The sequence below is a fragment of the Accipiter gentilis genome, chromosome 22, assembly GCF_929443795.1.
Source record: "Accipiter gentilis chromosome 22, bAccGen1.1, whole genome shotgun sequence".
NCBI lineage: Eukaryota > Metazoa > Chordata > Aves > Accipitriformes > Accipitridae > Astur > Astur gentilis.
In genome coordinates, this window is record NC_064901.1 from 13153783 (window position 1) to 13178558 (window position 24776).

Here is a 24776-nt window from a genome sequence, read left to right on the forward strand (position 1 = left end):
CAAGTTTCAGTCTTGTATATTTCCTCATTTTAGTTGGTGCTTTATATTGGGAGTGTTAGTTCTAAATTTGATGTTAGAAACAATTAATTTAAAGTGCAGTAAGCAAACATTATGGTGGTACCCTTTCATTTATCCTAGAAAAGATTAATATCTTCAGTGAATAATGAGCTCACTCCTTTGAAAATTTTCTGGAGATTTAGGTGGCTTTCAATATAATCCAATGTTAATCTCGGATTTTATTCTAATTTTCTTCAAAATACATTCTTATATGTATCAGTTTTTAGGAATTCCAGTAAGGTATTTCACAAATTGAAATGTCTGTTGATGTACAGGTGTTTGTTAAATCATACAAAAATAACTTCTACCATAAATATTCCAAGTATTCCCTTTTCTGAGAAGTGCCTGGAGATAGAAAAGAAATAGTTGTGTTTTAAAATATTTTTATTTTTCAAGGTTTTTCCTTGTTAGGAAATACTAATTCTTCATGTTCTATGTTTAACAAATGTACATTGTGATAAATGTTTTCTCAGAGATGTGTGTATTTGTCTGATGTTTTAAGGAAATTAATTTGTAAAAAAAGTCTGTCTTATTGTCTGTCATCTGTATATGCACATAGATACAGCGAAGTTGTACATGGCAATTTTTCATACACAGTTTACGAATACATTCTTTCTGACTACTTTATTGAATTTAACTTGTGCCTTTCTTCAATGAAAACCTATATGCTTTTCTTCAGACACAAAATTAGCAATTTCTTCCTGAGCACCTTTCAACGTGTTTGGCTGGAAAAAGTACATGAAAAAACTCAGTATGACAGGCTTATACTCAAGTTAACGGTAATGTAACTTGTGGAGAGCCTCTTGCTTATGCGCACACTTATTCCTTCCCAGCCATGATTTGATGTTATCATAAAACATGAATTTGTACAATTTTCAGTGGGGATTCTGATTGGTCAGTTTTTGAAATTTGATAATAAAATGGCACCAGTGCCAGCAGGAGAGCCTAGAAGGTTGGCTCAATAGCTATTCATTATGAAATAATAATTCATGTGCACAGTATTTAAACAAGTCGTAGTATATACAGCCCATTTGTATAGTTTCTGTTAGTGGTGCAGGATAAAAGTAAATGAAACGGCTGTGTGGAACAACCTTTGTAACCTCATGTAGTGCATCTCGGAACAAAATTTTCCCCCAAATGTAAGGTGAAGATGGAATGGTTTGGCCATTATTATGTGTAGTCTTATTGCCATGAGCTGTATTTTCTGTGGAAAGTTAAATTAACGAGTAATAGTAATTAATAAGCCTAAGAGTTTTTTCTAAAATTAGTCATTTTCTAGAGGAGGTTTTGTGTATTTCTAATCCAGCTTCTTTGAGGACACATTAATACAGCCCTGGTTTGGAACTGAAAGAAAAGAAGCTGAGGTTTGGGTTCCCTGTGTGGAAGAAGGCAATGATGGTGTGCAGATAACATGCTGGAAAGCACTTGATAATTATTTTGGTGTTGATAGCCAACTTCTGCTGTCTCAATGTTCTAAAACTAGTAAACTAGATTTACATCTTGTAGGTGTAAATCCCACCCACTCATTCTCAGTCTGTTTAAGTGTGTATTTTTCCCATGCTTGCATTAAGGTTCCAGTCCTGCGTTTTCATGTATGATGTGTATTAGCACTCCCAAAGCCTTCAAAACAAAAAGTAATGTATACATAGGTGTATAAAAATAAAAGTAAGAATGTTCAAAACCACATGCAGATTTGTCACTGAATGTTAGTTATGTTTTGCATTTTGTTTCACTGACCAATCAGAGGATCAGAATTGTACAAATACTTATCCTTACTAATCATTAACCACCTGAGCTGTTATACTATGTTCCGTTACCCCTCTTGATCTCACTCTCACAACCCCCCCAGGCACCGTTCTATTAACCTCTTCCTCCATGGCTATCAGAACTATTGGATAGAAACAGAGGAATATTCATTTGAGGAGAAACTAGTTCAGGATTTGGCTGTAAGTACTGACATAATTGGGCATATTTTTCAGTGCCCACTTTAATGTATATTTTATGTACCTATTATAACCTACATTTAAATTTTGTGTACTGTATGCATATGCATAAACTTATAAAATATTAATCCTTATGCTTCAGGGCATAAGGTCATTTTCTGCTGTGGTCAAAAAGCCATTCGTCCTGTGATGCACACTGAAGTGCTTTAAGGTGGTTTGTGCCTTCAGACGAACTATATGATACTCATTCTTGGGAAGAGAAATGGATTAGATGAACTGTCAGACTATTTTTGTCATTATGGTAATTCCTATGTTCCTATATTTTATTTACTGGTTTTTTAAAGCTTGACACAATTGATCCTTTTCCCCTTTTTAAAATCTTTTGTTGATGCATAATATTTAATTTTAACATTTTCAGCTTTAATACAAATTAATTTTGCTGTTTTCTTGTTGATACATCGTAAGGAAAAGTAAATATATGCAGCCATATTCAGCAAAAATTTAGTTTATATCTGTACTTGATAAAAGTGATCGGTTAACTTCAGCATTTTGTTACTGAATATTGATTCAGAAAGCCTACTGCTTTTTCTTTTCCCTCTCTGTACTCAGTCTGTCTAAAATACTTTTGTCTAAAATACTTCTGTCTAAAATACTTCCAAGGGCCCTATCTCCATAGTATCTAAACACCATGAAAATGAATATATAGCTTCATGGATCACATGAAGCTGTATCCGGAGGTGCTTCAGAGTTAGCAAAAGCAGTTATGTTGTGCTTTTTAAAGACCCACTGGTATAGAAGGTTGTATGATTTTTCAAAATTACAGCTAATGTATTCTTCTCATACTCTGGACAATTATGTGGTCACAGTCTTTGTTTGAGCTTGTTGCTCCTTTCTAAAGGAAGGAATGAGGCCATTAAAACAGTGATTACAATTCTTTCAGATTTACTCAAGAAGTCAATTGAACTTCTGTAATTACAAGTATTACTGTAATTACAATAATTCTACAATAATTACAAACCCTACAAAGGGGTGATAACACAAGTAAGGTAAATGTGATACGCTACTCTTTTGCCAGTGCTGGGTATGTTATATTTCAACCTGCCAAAAAATGTTTGAAGTTGACAATAAGAGCAGTCCTTACATTTGTTGAATCAAGATTACCTAGAAATGATATATGAAAGTATTGTAGCCAACAGTAGTGTGAATAGGATATATCTGATGATATTATTAAAATTAGTTCCATTTACCAATAATTATCCTGCTAAATAGTTGACCTGGGACTTTCTTTCGATTCTGGTCCACTGGAAACACATAATTTCTGCTGAATAAGGCTTCCCTAAGATTTTCACTGTCTCATTCTCAATACCTTGCAAATGAGAAACTACTGATATTATTATCAAATATGAATAACAATCAGATAACTCTTAACTCCTTCTGAGTCATACAGGCACATAATGTTGCAGGTTATACTGTAAGCTGCTGAATATGATGAATACTGGAAGTTAATACAAACTGGACAAAATAAAATTACTGAAATCCTTTCCTAAGCTTAATTACTCGGCTTTTTTCTTACTCATGAAGCTTAATTTGTATATTCTGATATAAATCTTGAGACAGACACCTCCAAAAAAAGAGGAAGAGGAAGAGGAAGAGACTGAGAAAAAACAGCCTGATCCACTTCATCAGATCATCCTCTATTTTAGTCGCAGTGCTCTCACAGAGAGAAGGTAAAAAAGCTGTGTTGAAAAGCATGTTGAGTAAAAGCACACAGTAATTGGTTTTCTAGTAACATTACAGAAGTGATTTAACCCAACTGCTGTTCATTATTGTGCGTGGTGAATACTTTTTTTGTGTCTCAGTTCCATTAAAGTTTTCATGTATTTAAACTCAGTATAACCTTTATATTGAGACAAATATTGACTATTTTTGACGTTTTAGAAGCTTGGTAAATACCCAATACAGAAATAACCAAGCATGAATTCTCGTAGAAACATAAAGTCTACAAGAAGTGCTGGTTCATTCAGAGTACCCTCCCCTGTTCTCTGCTGGTAATAGATGTGTGTTCTTGTTGTTGGTATTCATTACATTTTATTCAGTATGTCAGAAAAGGTTCCACTGATGATTAGCATGAATCTCTTTCAGTGCCAGTTTCTGTTTGGAATTCAGACTGTTGATTAGAATATGTATTTTGTATGAGTAGAGTACTCCAGTGTTTCATATACTTTTTCTGTATGACTAACAAAATCTTGCCATCTGACAGTTATAATTACTCTCACTTAGATCTCCATAATACCTATCTGCCCTTGCAACAGCCAGTGATCCTTACTTATCCAACATGACTAAGTTGCGTGTCCAAATATACCTCTAAGTTGTTTAATTAAAAAGTTACAGAAACTTGGTTTGAGATAAGAAAATACATTTATAATATGATTTTCAAGTGTAGTAGCATTTCAAGTAGATATGTGTATCTGCTTTAATAAAATACCCTTTAATAAAGATGGTATTTAAATATTAGTTGGAGTATGACATCTTTTTATTACTACATCATAAAATAATTTTAAATATTTTTCATTCTTTATAGCAAACTAGAAGATGATCCTTTATATATTGCCTATTCCGCCATGATGGCAAAGGTAAATATATAATTTCAAGCTCCATCCCTCACTCCACTCAGGTACTTCCCTTTAATTATAGATGCTTTTTAAACATTTTCCTTCTGTTTCTTACATGGACTGCTTGATACTAGTAATTTCTGTGTTTTCAGTGAAGCAAATGCTGTTCAGAGTTATATATAAAATGAGAAATTTCCTACATTAAAATAATATTATAAAATTCCAGTAGGTGCAATCCTGTTGATATCACTTGGCACTTCGTTTTGTACAGGATTAACACATGAGCAGTCTTAACATGTTAGTTATCTTTATTCTTTGGATAATTATTATGGAGTTAATATTTGAAGTCTGTCAAAAATAAGTTGACAGTCAGTTTTTGCAATATATTGATTACAGCTGACACATGAGGAGAGTTTGACTCTGAAGATAAATATTATGGATATAAATAGACATATGACACAAGAACACATAGTCTGCAGTTACAGGGTATGTATGTAGTTGGATGAATACCCTGAAGTACTCGTATGTTAGGGAATATCAGATTCTTAGTGTGGATGAGCACAAATATTTACGATTACAGGGATTTTAAGTCTTCTTAATGCCTTTAATTATTGCTTGAAAAAAATTCTTTGGATGTTTTTCGTAGAAATACTGTAGTAAAAATAGGCATTATGTTTCCTAAGCAAAATCTTGTGACTTCTGTTTCTAACATAAAAAGAGCTGTCAGGAGGAGGAAGAAGAGGAAGAAGAAGAAAAAGAAAAGACATTTGAGGTGAGAGTTTAAATAACATTTCTTTCTCATCTCCTAATGTGCAAGTATTTTAAATATGTCCACTAGAATAAATTAAAGAATAACACAGTGTATATTGAGCTGGTTTACTAGGTCATTCATATAAAAGAAAGAGAGTGTGTTCTGAAGTTTTGGAATTAAACAACCCATGGATTATGGCCTTCAACAGTTTCGGATTTCTCATCTTCCTAGTTTTCCTGAATCAGTTACAGTCTGTATTCTGTTCTCATTTTTGTTCCCAAACCCAGGAGAAAGAAATGGAAAAACAGAGAACTCTCTATCAGCAAGCTCGCTTGCATGATCGTGGAGCTGCTGAGATGGTCCTTCAGATGATTAGTGCAAGCAAAGGTAATGTTCTGTGAAGTATTAATAAAAGTACACATGATATACATATCATGTGTAATGCCATGCATATATATAGTGTATTATGTCATTACACCTATGATATGTATATCATATACAGCTTTTATTTTGCCTCATTATATACCATATACATGTCAATTACAACTATACTAGGTAAAATTTCCAGACTGCTTTTCTGATTGAATAGTTCATAATTGCAAGTTTTAATTACTATACCCTTGTTTTGACAGGTCATCCAGGACCCATGGTTGTTGAAACACTGAAACTTGGTATTGCTATTCTAAATGGTGGGAATACCATAGTTCAACAGGTAATGCTTTTCTAACTACCGTGAGTCTTGTTTGTATAAAGGGGGCAAGTAATTTTGAGAATTTTAGTGTTGTGTTGTGTTTTTATTTTAGCGCATTTAATTTTAAGCTAAACAGTGAAGAAAGATCAGGGTATCTTTGGTACAATAACCATGATACCATTGCTCACCAGTGATTTGCATTTGGAATGGTCATTCAGGAGGTTGTTAATTCCATATAATTTTAATACAGATTTTTTTTTCCCCCCCCAAAATGTATACCCTCTAGAAAATGCTAGACTACCTGAAGGAGAAAAAGGATGCTGGATTTTTTCAAAGTCTCTCTGGCTTGATGCAGTCCTGCAGGTAAAAGCAGAACTCATATTATTACAGTTTCAGTTTTATTCAGGTTTCTGGCTTATTGTTCAGTGCAGGTGGATTTGTTACATTTAAATCACAGGAGTCACAGATTGTAGAACTCCTGTAGGAAATTTTTGTGATCAGAGAAATAACATTGTTAATCTTTTAGAGTATTCTTCCAAAGGAGAAAATAAAGCAAAGACTGTGTATGCCTTTGAAGGCTTAGTTTGGAGAGGCAGAAAAGTAAAATGTAATGGCTTTTTAACTGGTCCCAGATCCCTCAGGTTTTCTGTCTGGGTGGTTCTAAGGATGGAGAAAAGTCATCACTGAAGGAGAGACAGGCCAGTGGACTTTATTAAGCTTGCAGTTTCTGCACATCTCTTAACGAGTTACATAATATCTGTCTCTTCATCTGAATCCTCTGTGTATGTATTAGGTTCATTAGAGATGGCATGTGTGAGACTATAGTAGTCCATTTCCTTGATAAACCAGAAGTTCAAATTAGAAGGTAAAGGACTCACATAAAGAAGGTGGAAAACTGTTGGTGTTTCTGCTTACTCTTAAAGTAGGCAACCTCCTTTTCTCAGCCTTTCAAAGCAACAGAAGGGTTCTGAAGGAGTAGACTGGGAATTAGAAGTGGAAAAGCTGTATGAAGACAGGAAAAATGTGGAAGGAATGGTGACTTGCATTGCAGAAATTATCGCTGAGTAGTTGCAGCCTAATTAAATAACATCTATCTTGTAATTTTTCCATTTATGTAGAACAATTTAGAAAGGACTTGCTCAAACAAGACCTGCAGAGATGATATTACTAATCATGTATGTGTATTATTCAGGACTTCATTAAAAAAGATTTTGATAAAATGACTTCAACACTGATAAGAGCATGAAAATGATGCTTTAAAAAATGCTTTTGGTTTTAACGATGTTGCTAGGTAGCAGAATATGTGACTGCAGTGCTGTTTAATAGAAAAAATTAGATGATCATAGAATTATATTTGGACTGTTTGAATGAAAGTATTCTGACTGTGTGGTGAGAAGAATCATCTGCTGTTCCACATGCTGGGCTATGCCAAGCTAACAAAAGAAAATTCAGATATCTGTGTATTTTGACCTTGGAAGATATGGAATCTCTGATTCCATATATGTCTTCTGAGTAACATAATAATGCATAATATATACAGTAACAGTATAATAGAAATAATAGTCATAACTTAGGGGAAAACAGTGTGAGTGAGAAATAACTGCAATAATGTCCTTTTGGCAGACAGGTTTAAGTCAATATAAAGAGTAATACTTCAGGTTCCTTTTCCACTTTTCATTTATACATGAAACCATGAATGACGTTACTGGAAGTGAAGTTAGGTAAGTGATGAGACCTGACTTGAGACTCATTTCTTTTAAGAAATGGATGCTGAACCCTTATTTTCATCCCAAGCTCTTTTATTTAATATTCATATCAAATAAATTTTGAGGCAGTGCATGTCACAGTGGGTCAAGACTAGTTGTTGAAGGCCTCCAGAGGTTTCCTAGAAGAAAATAATTTTCTATTGTGTACTATAGTACTTTTTCCTGTTTTGTTTTTTTTTCAATATAAGTGTTCTTGACTTGAATGCGTTTGAGAGACAAAATAAAGCAGAAGGCCTGGGGATGGTTACTGAAGAAGGAACTCGTAAGTAGAATGAAATAGATTCCAGTAGTGCTTAAGATATTATTTGTGCTTCCTTCTTTAACTAGAACTGTTATTTACTGGGGTTTGAGGTTTCTGTTGATAAACTTACTATAAGTAATTCTAGGCTTTGAGTTCTGAATATGTTTTATATTTACAAAATCTTTAGCAATAATTTTTAAGAAAAAATTGTAACTTCCAATATTCTTATCCTGTATTTTGTTATTTTTCTTTGATCCACAGTCATCGTTCGCGAGCGTGGTATGTTTGGGTTTACAGTTTTTGATACTATTGTTGCAAATGTGTGTTGCAAATACAGAGGGAAATCCTTTTCATTGCATCTTCCCAGATATCTTTAGGTTTAGCTTTATGGTCTGCAGCAGGTTGTGTGTTCAGCTTGGATAAACAGTTTGATGCTTATTAAAGAAGTGTCTTTCATATTTAAGGCATGATTCTAGTTATGACTAACCATTTACTTATTAGGTATATATCCCGTTGCTTTCTTTTGTTTTTTTTTTCTTCTTTTTTTTTTTCTTTAACCATGGATGCATTGGAGTGCTAAGTGTTTTGGCTTTGCTTTTTCTGTCTCAGTTTTTCTTTTCATTATTATCAGTCTGTTTCTTTTAAATTGCTTTAATGCTTTTATAATACTGTTTTTTAATTAGAATTCCAGTTTTAACGGTTGCTGTAAAATTATGTGTTCTGCATATTTAATTGTAACAGTTGTCATGTAATCATTGTATTTATATATTTTAAAGGTGAAAAAGTGTTGCAACATGATGAATTTACTCGAGATCTATTTAGATTTTTACAACTGCTCTGTGAAGGGCATAACAATGGTAAGTGAACTGAATTAATTTTGGGGAAAATGTGTGATGGGTCTGTTCTTTGAGTTGAATAGAACTGATTCTAATGATTTTTTTCCTCTAATTAATTTAGTTTTCTGAGGGGAAACTGGCATGCCAACAATTTGAATTGTGGAGTTCAATTTGAATTTTTAAGCCTTAATGTAATTTCAGTTTTTATGCCAATTGTTAATAGTAAAGCCTATTCCAAGTCATGTGGATAACAATTCAGTTGTATTTACACTGCGATCTACTGTAGTTCAATTTCCACGACATAAGCATCTGTACCCAACAAGGTACTTAAAAAGAAGGTATTCTCCATGTCTCCATGAAAATATGAAATTAACTTTGTATTTTTTATTCCTATATATACTAACCAAGCACAAATCACTACTTATTCCAGATTTTCAAAATTACCTACGTACTCAGATGGGCAACACCACAACAGTGAATATTATCATTAGTACAGTTGACTATCTCTTGCGTCTTCAGGTGAGGAAAAAACAGAGGAAAATGGAGTGTAATATATTTGCCTTGCCTTCCTTTTTATAAATTCACATTTTACTGGAATCAAATGTGAAAATCCTCTCTTCAGGGATATCTAAAATAAAGAATTGTGATTTAATTTATTTCATCCTTCTTTCCTTTTAAAATAGATGATCTTTCAGAATTCTGTGTAAAACCAGATGTTTGTTAATTTATTTTATTGTTAAGTTCTGCGGGGAGCATGGTTCGATAGAAATGCAAAAAGTTATTGTCATGAGAAATAGATTGACACAGAAATACTAAATTTCATCTGCTCATGATTCAACTTTTGGTGATACAAATGCAGGCAGTAAATACTGCATACAGAATCCAAAATTAGAAAATATAACATTGTTGGTTTTTTCTTAGGAATCAATCAGTGACTTCTATTGGTACTATTCAGGAAAGGATATCATTGATGAATCAGGACAACGTAACTTCTCTAAAGCTTTGGCTGTCACCAAACAAATATTCAATTCCCTTACAGAATATATCCAGGTAAACAAAATGTTTTGCTCGAGGTATTAACAGTGAAGTTCTATGATAACATGGCCTGATCATGTCCTATCATAAATTTGTAAATACTTTGGCTTTATTTTTCTTAATTTTGATGGAATCGCTGATCCAGTGTAAAGTTAATACTAAAACATGTGAATGGCTGCATATTTAAGGTGATATGATCTAGTATTCATGCACTAGATACCAAAGAGACCTTGGGAAGCTTTCTCACGTAGCTTCATGGAAGCCTGAAGTTTCTTTTTTTTATTTCTTCAGGGAGAAATCTTAGGAAAACAAATTGTTTTATTTGTTTTGTTTATTTTATATAAATAAAAAATGTGTTCTAATTTTTTTAGGGCCCTTGCATAGGTAATCAACAGAGTCTGGCTCACAGTAGGCTGTGGGATGCAGTTGTTGGCTTTCTTCATGTCTTTGCCAATATGCAGATGAAACTTTCACAGGTATTTTTGGTAGTCAAGTAATCCTTCTTTACATGTGTTTATAAATTACAGTCAAGTGAATGTTGAAAGCTGTAAAGCAGTTAATGTGCTGATACTCGTTGGTTGTGCATGGGCCTACTGTAATGTAGAGGTCCAAGACTGAGTCTCAGGACTGGCAGCTTCATATCACTCCTTTTAGCATTAATCATCAGTGTGCATTCATCTTTTCTAATATCACACTCACTGCTTCCAACTCAATTATATGTTTCTGATAATGAAGGTGGCAATTTGGTCCCTTCCCCCTGTTGCCAAAACCTGATGATCTGTCAGAGCAGAAGCACCATTAAAAGCATGGTTCCCATGCTACAGCTAAGTAGGGCAAGAGAAAAGCTGGGAACAATTCAAAGAGGGAAGGAATGTGACAGTCAGTCAACTTGTCCAGTTAATGGATCACAGGCACTGAGCAGGAGGGCGACAGGCAGTATTCATTTTACTGTGCAGAGCATTGTGGACTCCCACCTCTCTTCACAGTTTCAGGCTTCTATGTTCTTTTGCGACTTCTGCTTAATATACCTGTAGAGTCAAGTCACTGGGCACTGAATGCAACAGTGCAGAGAGTCATTTCCTCACTCTTACTCAGTGTCTCTGCTACCCTCTGACTTACTTAAAAGATTTCTTCCCATCCTATAGAAGTATATCAGAATGTTGGGGATACTGAACAGTTTTTAGGTCCTTAATGTTAGTCACAAATCCATGTTAGACTTACTATGTTCTGTAGTTGAACTAAACAGTTCTAGTTCTGTTTGAGTCGTAATGCATTATGCCATTAAATATTCCCTGTGAAGTGAGAAAGGATGGATTCTTTCTGAGATTAATACTACCAGATCTATGGAGTAATCAATTTTGTGAGTTTCTGCTGTCCCTTATCTGTACTTCAGTATTCCTTAATGCTTTATTAAAGCTTATCTTTATGGTATTAATACCTCTGCTGTAGTATGTTACCCTGATATTGTGTAAGACATCTGATAGTAATCATAATATGACAATGAAACGTTACTGAAGAGCATGAACTACATTTAGATGACCATCCTGCATACTTTTTTTTCCCAAGTATATTTAGTTTTCCAGATAAATACAAAGAAAAAAACAACCTTATGCTCCCTCCCCCCCTCTTTTTTTTTTAATAGGACTCTGCTCAGATTGAATTGCTTAAAGAACTGCTAGATCTGCTAAAGGATATGGTAGTGATGCTCTTGTCACTGCTTGAAGGTTGGACTTGTTTTTCTTTATGGTCAATGCAATTATCTCAGCTTCATAATGTAAAGTACAACAATTATGTTAATCTTTCTAAACTGTTAATTGCCTTTATGTAATGCCAGGAAAAAAACCTATTTCATAGTTATTTAATAATTATTCTGGAATATCCACAGTCATGAAAAAGAGGGCTGCTACAGAAAAGCATCCTGAAAGAAAAATTACAAAGATTTAAGAATGTTTTTGTTCTGTTCTTAGCATGAATATGAAATTTATTTATTCAAAATGTAGCAATGCCAAATAACTTCCTGTTTTTACACACTACTTAGGTAACGTTGTAAATGGAACTATTGGAAAACAAATGGTAGACACACTTGTAGAATCATCTAGCAATGTCGAAATGATTTTGAAGTTCTTTGACATGTTCCTCAAGTTAAAAGATCTGACTAACTCAGATGCTTTCAAAGAGCATGACCCTGACGGTAAAGGCATCATTTCAAAGAAGGAATTCCAAAAATCAATGGAGGCTCAAAAACAATACGTACAGTCAGAGATTGAATTCCTACTATCCTGTGCAGAAGCTGATGAAAATGATATGTTTAACTATGTTGATTTTGTGGAAAGATTCCATGAACCAGCCAAAGACATTGGATTTAATGTAGCAGTATTGCTAACAAACCTTTCAGAGCACATGCCTAACGATTCACGCCTTCAGACCTTACTTGAACCTGCGGAAAGTGTTCTTAATTACTTTGAACCATACCTTGGCCGTATTGAAATAATGGGTGGAGCCAAGAAAATAGAAAGAGTTTACTTTGAAATCAGTGAATCCAGTAGAATGCAGTGGGAGAAGCCACAGGTGAAGGAATCCAAAAGGCAGTTCATATTTGATGTTGTAAATGAAGGTGGAGAGCAAGAAAAAATGGAACTCTTTGTGAATTTCTGTGAAGACACAATCTTTGAAATGCAATTAGCATCCCAGATCTCTGAAACGGATTCATCTGAGAGGCCTGAGGAAGAGGAAGAGGCAGAGCCTTGTTATGTAGTGGATATTGGAGATGATGAGGAAGAAGAAAAGTCCCTGGAATCTGCTTCAGCGTTTGCAATGGCCTGTGTTGCAGTGAAGAAGAATGTTGCCAACTTTTTTAAAATGGCCACTATAAAGAACCTAAGGAAACAATACAGGAAAGTTAGAAAGATGACAGTAAAAGAGATGGTGAAAGTGTTTTTCTCCTTTTTCTGGATCCTATTTGTAGGGATGTTCCAACTGTTCTTTACTATAGTGTGGGGAATTTTCCAGATTCTTTGGAGCACTGTATTTGGGGGTGGCCTGGTTGAAGGAGCCAAGAACATTAAAGTTACTAAAATATTAGGGGACATGCCTGACCCAACACAGTTTGGAATCCATGATGATGTTATGGAAGCAGAAAAAGCTGAAGGCGCTGAACATGGCATCAGAGCTGAACTTGTGCAGTTTGTGAAGGGTGAAAAGGGAGAAACTGACATAATCTCAGACATTTTTGGCATTCATACAAAGAAAGAAGGTGGCTCAAAACATGGTCATGATGCTGGACTTGGAGATATTGCAGAAATCCTTGGTACTGATACCCAGTCATCTTTGGAAAACACAGTTCGTAAGAAAAAAGGATTACAGGTATGTTAAAGAGATATTGTATTTCTTTGCAGAAAATAATGATACAAATATAATACTGAATTTTCTATTAGTAACTGAATTATTTGTCACTTAACTAATTAATAAATGTTCTCAATAAGAACATACTTCATAACCTGTACTCTTTTAAAAACAAACAGGAGAGTTTATGTGGCAGAAAAATTCAGCCCAGTGTGTTTAGATTTCACTGAAGTAAATTATTGTTATTATTCATTTGGACTTTATTCAAAACAAAAATTGCTAGCCCAATTCTAGGCCCAGTTTTTGCTTTAAATGGTTTACAGTCTTGTTTATTCTGCCTACCCCGTTTTTTCCACAGTATTTTTCAATTACTTTTACAATCTACTTTCTCCATAATAATGCCTTATCATTACCGTCTTTCTTCAACATGCTTTACTGACCACATACAATAAAATATCCTTTTCTTCCTATTATTTGAAATAATTTTGCCCGAATTTGTTGCTACTTTAATGTTTAGCATATAATCATTCTTTACTTTTATTCTGTTTTATGAAAAATATATTTTGTTCCACTTAGCTGAGCTAAGTATAATTTATCATTTTGTTTAAAAACGGATTGAACTAAACATCAAAACTGAAATGCATTTGTCATATTTGGAAGGCATTATGTTTCACTACACTTCAGATCTGTTTCTACTTGTTGTTCAAATATATCTTTCCTCTCACCATTAATCCACATGTTTGTGGTATGCTTTCCAGATATTTTCAAGATAAACCTCCATTGTAAACCTCCAAGTTAATTGTTTCCTCTTCATTTGTATGCCTTTCTCCAATATCTTATTGCCTAGATTGAACTATATTTTTCCAGTTATTTTTTGTTATTTATGTGTATACTTAAAAATGACAGTCTTTTAAAATCCTGTCTTATTTAGCATAAATGTAATGTGGTTGGTATTTAAAAATACTATTTTAACTTAAGGATCTTAGCAGGTCTGAGTAAACACTGTAGAATTTTCTTTGCTTGACTTTGATTTATACATTTCCTCTCAGATTTGTTTGTAACTATTGATAAAAATGCTCAGTAATTTATGCAGATACTTTGAGTCACTAATGTGAAGTCAGCTATGCAGTTTATCCAGTTTTTACCCTTAATACATTATCTAGTGAAATTTACCATGATAATGTTTGCACTAATTCTGTATTACAGAAATTGCTATTCACATTGTGTGTATAAATGGCTCAAGTAATCCAGTTAGAGCACAGGATATAACTATTAAGTAGAGTTCAAAGAAGAAACAGCAATGTAAGAACCAAAAATTCCCTTCAGGAAGTCACCATGTCTTTCTTAAGCATTTACAATAATACAACTTAGACAAATGGATAGAAACAGAAATTCACCGCTATATACTAGAAAGCAATTGTGTAGTGATAAGGTCAGTAACATTACCATAGCCAGAGAAACTGCAAAATAACCTATGGAATTATATATGATGAAGATTCTTAGGACTTAGTTACTGTGAAGTTCCACAGGAATCTGTGCTGAGAGCCATGTGGGTTCACAAATAGGAAAAGAAATGAGTAGCGAGCTAACAGTTTGCTGGTAAATCTAAGTTACTCATAGCAGTAAAATCAAGAGCTAACTCCAAAGTTTCCTTAAAATAGCAGATGAAAATCAGTGAAGTGATGTATATGGGAGGAAAAGTTATAATTTTACATGTAAAATGTTGGGGTTTGAGCTCATTGTTACTGCTTGGGTATGAAATCTTGGGAATAAAATAGAGCTGTACAGAAGTATCAGTTCAATGAAATGTCAGTCAACACATCAAAAAAGCAAACTGAAATTTTGAATTGTTGAGAAAGGAATGGAGAGAGGAAAAACCCAGAATATTACTATGCCCCATGAACCCAAAGTATATCTTGTGTCTTGAAGACCAGGTTCCCCCATTTCAAAAAGAATGTGATAAAACTGAAAAAGGTGAAGGTCAAAAAGTTATCAAAACTTGATATGGAACAACTCTTGTGTATGGAATTAAGTAGGTTAAGGCTTTTCAGCCTGGAAAAGAGACAACTGAGAGAGCATATGATGGAGGGATGGAGAGGATGGATAGAGATTTGTTCATTCTTTCCCTACCCTACCCCTTAGAAGAACTAGGAATCATCAACTGATCTCTGAATTACCCTCCACCAGCTTGAGATCTTAGGGGAAACTCTTTGTGGAAGAGTTACACATGCTTCCATCACATGTACTAGATGAGGTTCCCCAGATAAGAGGCAAGATAAGAAAGGCAAGATCGATTTAGTAGATGCTTTCATAAATTCTTTCACTACTTATGTGCAAGAGAGAGGCATCCAGGTGAGTAGTGGGGGAAATGTTTAGATAACTGTATTTACATATTAACCAGAAATGCAGGAGAGCACACTGATAGACGATTGGTGTCTAAGCACTTTGAAAGAATACAGGAGACGCTAAAGAGTTAAGATAGGTTTTTGCAAAAATGAATGGTCACAAATTTAGGCACTTTAGATTCCTTTGTGAATCTAGGACTTCAGAGCCTGCATCTCTGATTTCCAGCGAAGCTTAGATATTCAAACAGCATTTGAAATGAGTTTACTTTGGTCTTGCAACACTGAGCCTAAAGGCATTTGAAATCCAGGCCCCAGCTTCTTTGCTGCAGTTAGCTATATGTAAAATTGTATATTGGTTTTTCCTTATCTCAAGGGAATGTTGTAAACACCTACTTAGATGGTTGTGAGGTGTGCCAGTAAAGGTTTAATGAACCATCAACCCACCTAAGATAAATAATTTGAAGAAAATATTGCGTAAGTGAAAGTTGTTTAAATATTTGTGTGTTTTCAATTGCATCAGTTGATCTTGACAAAGAAATTGGGGTCTGTAATATCTGATAATTACACAGATCTTTTGCAGTTTTTTTTATGTTGTCTTGATATATTATTCCTCATTTCATATTTGGAATGAGGCAAGCCGATGCTCATTTTCCACATAATCAGTAACTGCACTGAGTCCTTCTGAGTGACTTTTATTAGGGTATTATTCTAGTTCAGAAAGTTTGGCTTTGAATATGACTCATGTTAGGGTATGATCGGGATGTAGTTACCTTCATCCTCAACTGGTCACATAATCTGTCTGATAACCATGTGTAATTACTTTAAGTTGTTCAGTCAACTGGGCTAGTTACAGTATTGATAACACTATACTGAAAAAGGCTATCAGAAGAATTTCTGCAGTTTTCGCTGTTAAAATCTAGTCTGAGCTGTCTATTTTTAAAAATCTAACACTTCAAATGTGCAAAGTGGTATAAAAAATATAGCATAGTTACTGTTTCTTAAAAAAACAGTAACTAAAGTTACTAAAGTTATTTGAATGGATCCATTTTGATGGTTAAAATACTTTTTGCAGATACCTGAAATTGCGAAAGAAGCTGAAGTGGAAAGAAAAGCAGAAGCTGAGAAGGCTGAGTAAGTTATTTTTACACAATTCCTGTTTAATTCCTTGCTAATTCCTAATACTGGATAATAAGGACCGAAAGAATCCAAGCAATGCTGAGTATTCAAAGCACTTTATGTACAATTTGTCTCATCAGTATTTTGAAAAGCAGCACAGTCCCTAAGAGGTGGCAGACCATCTCAGTGGGCAACAAAATGGTAGTCTGATTTTTGTGGCCCTTGACAATTCTGCATATATAAATCTGTGGCCATTGTCTTTTTTCAAGTTCTCATAACTACCTTTAAAAATGAACACCAGTCTTGAAAATAAACTCTGCAACTTGTCATTACTGCTATTTACACTTTCCCTACTACCCACTATAAATTTCACTCAACAATACTTGATCGTTGAAACACAAGATTTTATTAAACAAACAAGTTTTATTATTGCTGTTTTATCTGTTCTCAAGTTGTGCACTTGACAGCAGATACATTCCTTTGTCCGGTCATCCTACATCTGACTGCCTTATAAACAATTGTTAAAATGCTTACCTCGCTTTAGCAGCATCCTACGTCTAAGGGGCATGCTGTCTTCCTGGACCTGCAGCCACATTGTAGGCTTGCAGCCTGATGAATGCCCTTAAAGTATTTATAGACACATGCAAAAGATCTCCTAGAGATTCTTACATATTCAAAAGTTATACATCATATTTTTATTTGTTTTGTATTTTGCTTCATATTTAAAATGTTTACGTCAGCCTCATTTATCTTTCTCCTCTTACCTGCCCAAGTTAATTTTTTTTAAGTGTGCTATTGAGGTCAGTATTTTAGGACTGGATACACTTTGTATGGCTTGTCTGAAAGGTATCCTTTTTTTTTAACTCTGTATATATGTGTTTATATGTGTGTATCTATGTGTGCATATATATGTGTATATACATATATGTATATACGTATGTCTTACATGGACAAGAATGTGTATACATATATGTATGCTCACACACGTGCATTTAAATGGGGGGGGGGTTCTGTTACCTCATTAAAGTATGCCATCAACACTATCAATGATAGTTCAGTATATTTTCATTTCCTATCTGTTACCTTTCAGACTGCATCTAACATACTTCTTCAGTTTAAAAGACCCCTTCTTGCATTTTATTGTCACAGAATTGGTTTAATATGATTTCTCTTTTCAATCCCTGAAGGGATGTTAAACATATTATTTGCATTGTTTAGAGCACTTCCGGTAATTAAAAAGTGCACTTAAACTCTTATGTGGTTTTTGTGGTACCAGGTATCCAAAGAACCTGTTGATGAGTGTTAAGCAATTTATAAATATCTAGAAATTTGACCCAAATCTCCTGTGCCACTCATTTTCTTATTTTAGGCTTTTTCACCTCTTCTTTTCCATAAGCATGTTTTCTTTCTACCTCTATTATTTTAGTGGACTTATTTTCCCTATTGCCTGTTGTCTTCTCTTGTCTGCCATGCTTAATTCAACTCTCAGGTACTTTTGCAGCATATTCAAATTGCCTTCAGCTTAAAAATTTGAGTTTAATTGGCTTACATTTCTGAGGCTGCAACAAGGACTTTTTTTGGTAGAAGGTAAACACGTTTTTGATGCCCATCATATGATTCCTCCTGCAGTCGTAGCATGATAAAGTGAACCACATACTGCATTTCTTTATCCTTACGCCTAACTTTCAACCACCTCAATGCCTCAACATTCTTCTACATATAAGCAAATTCAGCTTTTTTTACTTAAGTTTAGTAATTAAATTCCCATATTACTACATACAGTCTTGATACTTAATTTTCATAAAGGCAGTTCAGTGGTGCAGGAGGAATGATTGTCATCTACATACTTTGTAAGGTGCAACCCTCTGAAGCAAACTTCCTTGTTATTAGTTGTTCACCTCTGTAACTACAGTGATTGCCTTGACTGAAATGAATTCATTTCATGAGACTGTGATTGAATTATGATACTGTGTACCAAATGCTAAAAGCTTTATTTCTCTTCTTCAGCCCCAGGCTCAAGAAAGTACACGTGAACTCTTAAAATGTTTATGTTGCTTGTATTGAGTATATATGTACATCACTGGTTTTGGCAAACATTATCCACTTCACACTTGGTGCAGTAATTTCTGCCTGTTTTTTCACTTTTTACCCTTTTGATCTCCCCTCAGCAACTCTATTCTTGCATATCATTTGAAACTAAGGTCACTTTTTTTTTTAGTCTGGGTTTTCTCCCAGTGTTAAAACTACCTTTCAAAGCCAAACTTTCCAAATTAGCATTCCTTCTAAGTGAATGCATTTACAATACAGAAGTTTGGCTAGGTATTTTTGTTTAGATAACCTTTCTTCTAGCATGGAAGATGGTGAGAAACAAGATATAGCAAAGGAAGTACAATCTGAGCAGCTAGAAGAGGGAAAAATGAAGAAAAAGAAGCGAAGACATGGACAAAAAATTGAGAAACCAGAGGCTGTGATGGCTAATTTCTTCAAAGCTTTGGAAATTTATCAAATAAAAATGCTTGTAAGTTTTTCTTAAATTCTTTTAGTCATTGACTTTTTATTTATGTAATATAGAACACTTGTTTGATACAGAAGGGAGAAATGTCATCATAAAAGGAACACTGGCATGAGTTTTCAAATGACTGGCTGTATTCAGTCTTTTGTGATTTCTGTATATACTTCATAGAATTATACAAATAAACTGTTTGTGAGAGTAATTTCTCTTATCTTGGTCAAACAGGACAGATTAACCTCTTGAGCTCCTTGTTAGGAGCTCCCATTTTCCATAATCTAACTTCTAGAATCTGTAATTCTACTTTCTGTAAGATTTTTCTTTGTTCTTAAAAACATCAACTGATGAACTGTCTGAAACCTCAGGCAGTTTATTCCAGTATTCTAGCATTTCTTTTCCAGACATCCTTCTAGAAAATTTTCCTTAATATTCTATTTCAGTCTTCCCAGTTGCAATTTTAAGCTCATTATTTTTAATCCCATTTACAATGAAATGGGAGAATAGGCTGACAAGAAATGCCCTTGCTCATTATAACTGGTGTATGAAGGCAACACAATTATGTATTTACTTTCTTAGAAACCTTGCTGCCTACTTTTCTTATCTCGGTATTAGCTACAAGCCACTTCTAATTTTTTTTTTTTTTTTTTTTTTTTTTTACTTTCAGCACTACTTGGCAAGAAATTTTTATAACTTAAGGTTTCTTGCTCTATTTGTTGCATTTGCCATCAACTTTATTCTTCTATTTTACAAGGTAAGATTATGCATTGTTCTTTAAATGTTTTTTGGTTACTTCTAGAGGAATATTTAATGATGGTTTCAAGGCTTGTTTAATAAAGCCATTATTACAACACTTGAAACATGAACTCTAAAGCATTTCGACATGAAGTAAAAATAATATTTTAAATATTGTAACTAAAATTTGTGATATTAAACCTACTCTGTTTTCATTTTACTCGGGCTGATGAAAACAGATTTATTTCATTTATCCTTTACACCTGAGCCTGCGTTTCTAGGCATTTTTTCATTTACTCACATAAGTCTGTTATTGTTTGGATTGTTAATCTTGTCATGGGAAGTTTGAAATCTGACTAAAATAACTCAAATGTCAAAACTGTTGCTTTTTTTTCCTCTCATTTGTTTTAAAGATAGTGAGATACTTCAGTTCACCTGATTAATCACAATGATTGCATTTCTGCTTTTTCTAAAGCACCTACTGACTACATTCTTTTTGACTAAGAAATAGTTTATAAATAATTTCAGAATCAGATTAATGTCTCAGTTTAACTAGATGAGCTCATATGTTTCAGTTATACTTAATTTGTTCATAATTTCTTTTCATGCCTTTCAGGCCTGGGGTTTGGCCTTTTTGGGGAGAGTGCTTGCTTTATTTAATTTCTTTTTTCATATTTTTTTCATGAATTTAGTAACCTCTGATGAACATCAAATGTATATTTTTTTCCCATTCTGTGTTTCCATATGAGAGTTTTTAATTCAGTTTTCGTACTTATTTACTCCAGTTTCTTTGTTGTCATTGCCAAGATGGTTGTTAGGGACTATTGTGATGAAGACATTTCTATACTGGGATCGGGACTTTAATTGATTGGTGTGAGCAGGCAGAAGAAATATAAAGCAAGAGAAGCCTTTTCCTAGTAGGCTACAGTTCTTTTTTTTATATCACTGGTGAAGAAGGTTATACATCCATACTTCAAACTTAATCTTAGGGTTTTACCTGAATCTAATGAGTCGTTTCAGGTTCTGGTGTATAACCCAATGATACAAAGCAGAACATCTTTAGCAGCCTTCACTAATTTTATTCCTGAATCTTCACAACTTCTATCCATGAAAAGGAGTAGAATTCACTAAAGAGAACTCCCATCCATAAAAGCCTTTTTTTTTTTTTTTTTTTTTTTTTTTTCCCCTTTCCTTACAGATTTAAGTCCGTAAGAAAAGTCCTCGTTTATCTTTATCCTGGAATCTGGCCCTTTTGATTTTCCCTTTCTAGATATAGGGTACAAGTTGCAATAAGCTAATGAATCTGTTTTTTTCCAGTATTACTTTTTCTAGTCCTGTTGTTCACAACCAAAACCTTCAGAGAAGACAAAAGCAGCTGGCTGAACATTCAGTCTAGAAGCAACTGAATCCTCATCTCGGATATCTTGACAAGCAACTCCTATAACACAGTTACAGTCTCAGAGACAGGGCAGGTAAAGACGCAAAAGGCTCTTGAAAACTAGGTAGAATGTACGTGCACCATTCCAGGAGAAAGACCATCAGGGCTATTTAAGGCTCTTCTTGCCTCTCTCTTTCTGCCCCATATGGTTAGAGAAAATGGACTTCAAAGGTATATGCAGAAGTCTGCTTTTGTCTGTGCCAGTCCCCATTCTCTTCTGCTTTTCGTTGGGTCTTGTGGGTCAGCCAACAACCCATTCTGTTGTAGAGTGAGGACAAAAGTTTGTGTCTCAGTGCAAGTCCATCTGTCATAGATAGGAAGGGGTCAGTGGGAGCCAAACAGGACGACTGAGTAGGACTTCAGCTTTCAGATAAAGCTGTCAAAAGAAGGGCACTTAGGGCTTTTATTTTAAAGGCCAGGTTTTTAAAGTCGCTGGAAGAATTTAGGGCAGTATGTCAGCTTCACAGCTTGGGGTATGAAATACTGATTAAACACTGTATTAATTTGAAGCTCTAAACTAAGTCATGAAATGAAAATTTATGGACAATGTGCAAGTTGTAACATGAGGACTTTGTTTCTTTCTAGACTCTAGTAATCAGGGACAACGTAGATTACAAAACAGACCCTAAATTCAGTCTCATTAGATAACCCTGTCATTGCTTGGTTCTTCCAAGAAAACATTTTTGCATAACATTTTCATTGTTTGTTTTGGTTTTGCTATGGCACTGTTAAAGGAGAGATTTGTAAGCTGTCATATGCTTGTACTTGCTTTTTCTAGATTCTGTTTTCAGTGACGTGAGATGATGTGGAGACTTCTGCTGTGAAAATGAAGGACATTACTGTTCAAAGCTAATGCTCTACCATCTTCCCATAAGCAGGCTTTACAAACTTCCATTTGTCATTATAGTAAAGGAAAAGCTTTTAAGCTTATTGTGTGTTTTCAATATGCTTGAATTTCTCTCAGGTGACAGAAGAGCCACTTGATGAAGTAGAGGAAGACTCTAATCTCTGGAACTCTTTTGATGAAGAGGACGAGGAGGAGGGCATGGTGTTTTTTGTTTTAGAAGAAAGTACAGGTTACATGGCACCTGCTCTCAGGGCATTGGCAGTTATTCATACTATCATCTCCTTTGTCTGTGTGATTGGATACTATTGTTTAAAGGCAAGTCCTGAATCTTATTACTAATACATTATTTGTTGAAGAACATTGGCTATGCCCAAAGTGGGTTTTGGAGCTAATACTGGAATACCTGTTCGTACCTACTTGTTTACAGATTCTCACTATTCAATATGTAGATGTTTTTCTCATGTACTCAGTCTGGCAGAGACGGAGTTAACTTTCTTAATAGCAGTGGTTTGGATTTGTGGTTAAAACAGTGTTGATAACACACCCACCTTTTGATTATTGCTGAACAGTGCTTGCACAGTGGGAAGGCTTTCTCTTTGCTTTACCCACTCTGTGCATCCCCCAGCAAGTATGTTGGGAGAGGGCAAGAAATTGGGAGGGGACACAGCTGGGACAGCTGACCTGGAATGGACCACAGTCATATATCAGGCCATATAACATCATGCTCAGCAATAAAAACTGGGGAGGGGGGCTTTACTTCCAAGGTGGCCCTTGCTCAAAGACTGGCTAGGCATTGATCTGCTTGTGGGATGTGCTAGTGTGATGTTTGGTCTTATATAGTATTATAAAGAGTACTTTGTACTGTAGGTAGATATCATGGTTTCTGTCCTGGTTTCAGCTGGGATAGAGTTAATTGTCTTCCTAGTAGCTGGTACGGTGCTATGTTTTGAGTTCAGTATGAGAAGAATGTTGATAACACTGATGTTTTCAGTTGTTGCTCAGTAGTGTTTAGACTAAAGTCAAGGATTTTTCAGCTTCTCATGCCCAGCCAGCAAGAAAGCTGGAGGGGCACAAGAAGTTGGCACAGGACACAGCCAGGGCACCTGACCCAAACTGGCCAACGGTGTATTCCATACCATGGGACGTCCCATCTAGTATAGGAACTGGGGGGAGTGGGGGCAAGGGGAATTGCTGTTCGGGGACTGGCTGGGTGTCGATCGGCGGGTGGAGAGCAATTGCCCTGCGCATCATTTGTACATTCCAATCCTTTTATCATTACTGTTGTCATTTTATTAGTGTTATCATTATAATTTGTAGTTTCTTCTTTTTTGTTTTATTACACCGTTCTTATCTCAACCCACGAGTTTTACTTCTTTTCCCAATTTTCTCCCCCATCCCACTGGGGGTGGAGAGTGAGTGAGTGGCTGCATGGTGCTTAGTTGCTGGCTGGGGTTAAACCACGACAGTTTCTAAAAATATATAAACCATGACAAAGATGTCCTCTGTCATTTTCATAGGTCCCTCTGGTTGTATTCAAGAGAGAAAAGGAGGTAGCTAGAAAGCTGGAATTTGATGGACTGTACATAACTGAACAGCCATCTGAAGATGATATTAAAGGACAATGGGATCGCCTGGTTATAAATACTCCGTATGTAAAATTAAATAGTTATATGTAAACTGTTTATAAGTATTATAGCTCATTAAGCCACTCATCTGGAACCTTCCCCGTCCATCTGCCATCTAGCATTTTTTACCATGTATTGGATGCTACAGTAGTAGATTCTAATGTGAAATCCTGTATTATCTGTGTATTTATTAAATACTATCATAACATGTGTATTCCACCTCCTTTTCATTTTTCTAGGGTTTGCAAGGATTGTGCCTCTTGCCTTACAAGCTTTCTCCCAAGACATTTCACATATTAGTCACATTGAGAAAGTTTTAAAAAGATAGCTTCCATCCTTTTCAGTGACTCAGTTTCACATTCGTATTGTATAGCAGTATTCTCCTGCCTTTTTTTCCCCACTTCTTGCTATCAAAATTTGTATATGACAAGAGAAGTAAATCTAGTGTAAAATAGCAATCCTAGAATTTGAGTAGGTCTGACAGGAATTACTATCAGGTTGTATGCATTAGCAAATACTGTAGTAGTCACATACTGATTCTAGGAGACTCGCCTGCTGTTCTGTGAGTGAATGATACAAGTGTAGGCAAGAAAAAGAAAAATATCAGTAAGCTGCAGCAGTCTGTAGGAGTGACACAGAAATATAGCAAGTCAGCTCTCTTCTCTTGAAACAATGCCTCATCTACAGGCTATTTTTTCAGAAGTTACTCGTTCAAAACAACTAGAATCACGTTTTGGTACTGGTATACCTAGGCTTAGGTTCCTGTCTTTCCCTAATAGTATCATAATTTAAGGACAGTAACAGAAACCTGGAAAAAAGCAAAGTTATTTACAAGTCACAGAGTAGTTGTGGCTAGTTTGTGTAGGCATAAGTAAGTATTTGATAAAAAC

At 34.9% G+C, this 24776-nt stretch overlaps 1 protein-coding gene across 1 annotated transcript in view; it reads left to right on the forward strand.

The window, feature by feature from the left end:
- RYR3 (ryanodine receptor 3) overlaps nucleotides 1-24776 on the forward strand; it is a 253363-nt gene that overhangs the window by 215532 nt on the left and 13055 nt on the right. The window contains exons 75-93 of the mRNA XM_049825231.1: nucleotides 1907-2003; nucleotides 3618-3727; nucleotides 4582-4633; nucleotides 5331-5384; nucleotides 5651-5750; nucleotides 5996-6075; nucleotides 6341-6417; nucleotides 8009-8082; nucleotides 8838-8918; nucleotides 9328-9416; nucleotides 9819-9947; nucleotides 10304-10408; nucleotides 11575-11656; nucleotides 11971-13295; nucleotides 16692-16750; nucleotides 19085-19253; nucleotides 19909-19995; nucleotides 22379-22576; nucleotides 23779-23909. Coding sequence (XP_049681188.1) covers nucleotides 1907-2003; nucleotides 3618-3727; nucleotides 4582-4633; nucleotides 5331-5384; nucleotides 5651-5750; nucleotides 5996-6075; nucleotides 6341-6417; nucleotides 8009-8082; nucleotides 8838-8918; nucleotides 9328-9416; nucleotides 9819-9947; nucleotides 10304-10408; nucleotides 11575-11656; nucleotides 11971-13295; nucleotides 16692-16750; nucleotides 19085-19253; nucleotides 19909-19995; nucleotides 22379-22576; nucleotides 23779-23909 — 3099 coding nt within the window. The remainder of the gene's footprint in view (nucleotides 1-1906; nucleotides 2004-3617; nucleotides 3728-4581; nucleotides 4634-5330; nucleotides 5385-5650; nucleotides 5751-5995; nucleotides 6076-6340; nucleotides 6418-8008; nucleotides 8083-8837; nucleotides 8919-9327; nucleotides 9417-9818; nucleotides 9948-10303; nucleotides 10409-11574; nucleotides 11657-11970; nucleotides 13296-16691; nucleotides 16751-19084; nucleotides 19254-19908; nucleotides 19996-22378; nucleotides 22577-23778; nucleotides 23910-24776) is intronic.